General features: G+C 40.0%; 1 protein-coding gene across 8 annotated transcripts in view; it reads left to right on the top strand.

The window, feature by feature from the left end:
- Window positions 1-4,079, top strand: part of LOC119839555 (DENN domain-containing protein Crag) — a 26,803-nt gene that overhangs the window by 20,589 nt on the left and 2,135 nt on the right. For 3 of the 8 annotated variants that reach the window (XM_038365889.1, XM_038365890.1, XM_038365888.1), the window contains exons 26-33: window positions 219-299; window positions 923-997; window positions 1,407-1,639; window positions 1,784-1,908; window positions 2,358-2,540; window positions 3,088-3,178; window positions 3,382-3,567; window positions 3,907-4,045. In XM_038365889.1, coding sequence (XP_038221817.1) covers window positions 219-299; window positions 923-997; window positions 1,407-1,639; window positions 1,784-1,908; window positions 2,358-2,540; window positions 3,088-3,178; window positions 3,382-3,567; window positions 3,907-4,045 — 1,113 coding nt within the window. The remainder of the gene's footprint in view (window positions 1-218; window positions 300-922; window positions 998-1,406; window positions 1,640-1,783; window positions 1,909-2,357; window positions 2,541-3,087; window positions 3,179-3,381; window positions 3,568-3,906; window positions 4,046-4,079) is intronic. The other 5 variants (XM_038365894.1, XM_038365892.1, XM_038365893.1 and 2 more) reach the window with 5 other exon arrangements.

Genomic DNA, 4,079 nt, shown 5'->3' with positions numbered 1-4,079 from the left:
AATTCGCTTAAATCACACGCACGATACGAACCCCGCAAACCCTCCCCGGCCCACACTGCACTGCAAGAACCCCGCCAATACTACACGAGTGCACGAACGCCCACGAACCCCAACACCCAGCACGAAACCCCCCAACCCCCTGACGGTGACCCCGCTAACCCCCGCTAGCGAGCGCGCCACACTCGAGCAAGATAACCTCGATAGTTTCCGTTCGTCAGGAAACTGCACAGGAGCGAGACGGCGCCCGCCACCGTGTCCAGCCTCGTCAGCTTGGGGAACACGCTCAAGATCAGCTTTGGGTGAGTTCTTAACATTTTTCGATAGGTCTTTTTTTAATAAATCACATTATAACCCCTAGGGTGTAGACTCTAGATAAACGAATATAAAATAAATGTCATAACTTCGAGGTAGAATTTGTATTGCGCCTTAGATCGGTTGATAGGCTTGTATATAGGCATAATATTTTCAAATTTGAAAAATATTCCACTGTCTGATCTGAATCTGATTTATACATTTTGACTTATATGTGTAATGTCAAATACAAAACATATCGTTACAAACAATTTTGGACAGAAACGAAGACGACAGAACGAACATTAATTTGTTCCTAAGATCTATGTTTTATCAAATATTAGTAGTACAAAACCGCAAAGTAATTTGGAAGACCCCTAAATCAGTCATAAACTTACATTTAATTTTTTTTAATAAATTAATAAAGTATAATAAAATATAATACTATAATAAATGTACAAAGAGTTTGCATGTTTCATTAGCATTATCAAATATATAATTTTAAGCTTATGTTACTCAACTATATTTATATTGAACATATTATTAGTGTAATTCATGTTATACTACGATTATATTTTCGTTTTAATCGCACCGTATAGAACGCAAGTATTAGAATATTTAATTTTCTTAGACGTTATTCGCCCGCCAGACTCTCGTTGCGTAAAGATATGAAAATTGGAAAGGCCATGATCGAGAATTACTTCAGGTAAGCGTCAAAGAATGATCAACGGGAGTGGTTCTTAACATGGTTGTGATATCAAAATTGTGGAGTCTTCTCTTACTTATATTTTAATGGTGGCGGTGTGTCGGGATTCTGTTGTATAATTTATTTGTTGTTAGATTTTGATGTGCACTAATAATTGAGGGTAAAACTGGAAATAAATCTGTATAAACACTATAATGCTTCATCAATTTCACTATTCGCTTTTTCTGTTAACTTCTTGTGTTGCTTTTAAAGTGCTTATATTTTTCATTATGTAGCAACATTTCTGATTCCTTGAAATATAAAACTTATATATGTGTAATGTATTTTACCATACTTTTCTTTGTACACCTAGAAGTCAGAATGAATCTTTCTGGAAGGTATTTGGGTATAAATGTAATATTACTTTCAGTCCAACAAGTATAGCTGGCAAAAAGTCAAACGAATTACTCCAAAGCGGTCTGAGCAGTCTCAAATCGGCTGCAACCAGTATGGCTAAGAAATTCGATGAAATGAAGGAGGTTATATCAGCCAACTCGACCCCTGTAAAGATGAAGGGCGCTATCGGTAACGCTACGAGCGCTTTGACCAGCTTTATTACTGAAGAAGATTCTACCGATGGCTCTTCTGAGATTAACACTGATGGTATGTTGAGGTTACTTTTAACTCATATTATTCATAGATTTTAAGTTGATATGTTACTTGTTTTTTGGTATCCTCTCAAATAGTCTTTTTCGTGTTATTACAGATTATTGTCAATAGTGCTTATTGTTTATTATTACTTTTTAGATTGGTCAAGTGCAACTGGCTTTAGAAGAGCTTCAAGTGATGCTGAGTTAGCGTGTACTATGGAGCGCGGTTCGCTTGCAACTCTTCTGTCACATTTGCCCGACAATCTGTATCCACAGCAAAATGTGAGTAACGTAGTGAGCTGTTGGATTATGTTCCAAATACGTAATAAGAAATCTCATTACCTGTAAGAGCATAATTTATATTTTTTTTAATATTTCAACAATATATATGAAATGTTAGCTACATACAATGTATTAGCTGTTACATAACGATTTTTAAAATGTTTTATGCATAAAAAATATACAAAATGGGGTTGAAAATCTACCTAACAATGTGACATCAGGTCTTTTTTCAACCGTCTCCAAAAAAGACGTTCTCAATTCTCGGCTGTTCTATGTTTGTGTTTTTTTGTAATTGTTATCTCAGAATTTTCCACTGGGTTATTTCCTATCAAGCTAGTACATTTCGCGTGGTCGCACATTAATTTTGCCTAGTTGTGGCTCGAAATTCGAAGGTGGTTTAGTCATTAACACGTCCGGCATCCAGCAACACAAATCGCATCTGCCAGCAGGAGAGCACGGGCAGGGAGAAGGTGTCGGTCGTGGTGCAGATGACGTCGTGCTCGCAGTGCCACCAGTGCCTCGCGCTGCTGTACGACGAGGACATCATGGCGGGCTGGGCGGCCGACGACTCCAACCTCAACACGCGCTGCACCGCGTGCGGCCGCCACACCGTGCCGCTGCTCTCCGTGCAGGTGATGTGCGGCACTGGAGCTGGGGGGGCGCCTCGTGGTAAACGCTACCACCGCCCATGGACATTTCGAGGGGCGTAAGCTCTACAAATGGATTGACTACTTTAAACTGGAAAGGCATTAAGAAAGGATTGACGAGAGGAATATGTATATGTTTATTGCGCGCGATGCTCGTATCGTTGCCTTTTTTATTAATAATAGGGCAGCGCTTGACCACGATCTCGTCTGATGGTAAGCTAAGATGTGGTCGAAGCTGGAACGCGCTTCCCTAGAAGGTACCTGTTGACTCTTCTCTTGAAGGTCTCCAGATTGTACTCGTCAGGGAATCTGCCTGTGACAAATGTAATTCTACTTCTATTTATTGTCGCGTAAAGTTTTAATGTAGTCTATCTCGATAAATGTACACAAAATTAATTTCCAATTCAAACCATTACAGCCCTCAGAATTCCTAGGAGACTATATCTTATTCAAACTAAAAAGCAGCAAGCAGGCAAATGCACTAGGCAGCTCTTATTACATTAGGATTAAATTAACACTTAAAAATTTGCAGATACTACGAACGGGTCAAACGCAATCAGAAACTCTGAGTGTGCCCTATTTGAACCCATTAGTGCTGAGGAAAGAATTCGAATCGATATTGGGTAAGATTTATTATCCATTAATATTTTTCAATTGCCTTCCCGCCGAAAAGAATATTACTTCTTCTAATTAATCTTTATTAAACATAAATGTTATTATATCAGATCATTATTTGTTTTAAGAGCGTAATTAAAAGATATCTCACTGCTGGTGGCTTTATTTTGCATTGTGACATATATATACTAAAAATAACATACATTAATAGGCAGAGAAGGGGACTCGTGTTTAGCTGAACCAGAATTCGTAGAATCCCATCCGATCGTGTACTGGAATCTGGTGTGGTTCCTGGAGCGAGCAAACATCGACAACCACTTGCCGGACTTGCTCTGCCCCAATTACTCCTCCAAGTACACGAGCTCTGATGCTCTGTCTGACGCTGATAAAGTCGGTGGTAAGCTTATATTTTATATTTTTTACGTTATATAATTATTCTGCTTAAATGATAAAGGATTTTAATGTTCAGATTGCCTCTTCTAATTCAATACAAAAGATTTGTAACTTTTCTGGTACTGCACATTTTGACCGGTCTAAATAAGCTACATCCTGTAGTATTTGAATAAGCTGTCCATTTTTTAAAGGCTGATACGCATAAACGAAGAAAATGTTGATGCTTGATGTCACGTTTATTCATTGGTTTTGGCGTGAAAAACAGACAGACAGGGTTCGTTACGCGTTGTATGTAATGTAAGTTGGGATAATCTTTATCAATATAATGTGTATGCGCGTGCAGGGTGCCGCGTGGTGTGCAGCTGGGACCTGTGGCGCTCGGGCGAGGGCGAGGCGGTGGCGCTGTACCGCGCGTGGCGCCGCCGCCAGCCGCGCTCGCGCCAGCTGCGCGCGCTGCTGCTCACCGACCACGACTACCAGTCGTACGTGCGCCACACCTACTCGTGCACACTATAG

Source organism: Zerene cesonia, chromosome 4 (assembly GCF_012273895.1).
Source record: "Zerene cesonia ecotype Mississippi chromosome 4, Zerene_cesonia_1.1, whole genome shotgun sequence".
Classification (NCBI taxonomy): Eukaryota; Metazoa; Arthropoda; class Insecta; order Lepidoptera; family Pieridae; genus Zerene; species Zerene cesonia.
This window is presented reverse-complemented; position numbering and strand designations above follow the sequence as displayed.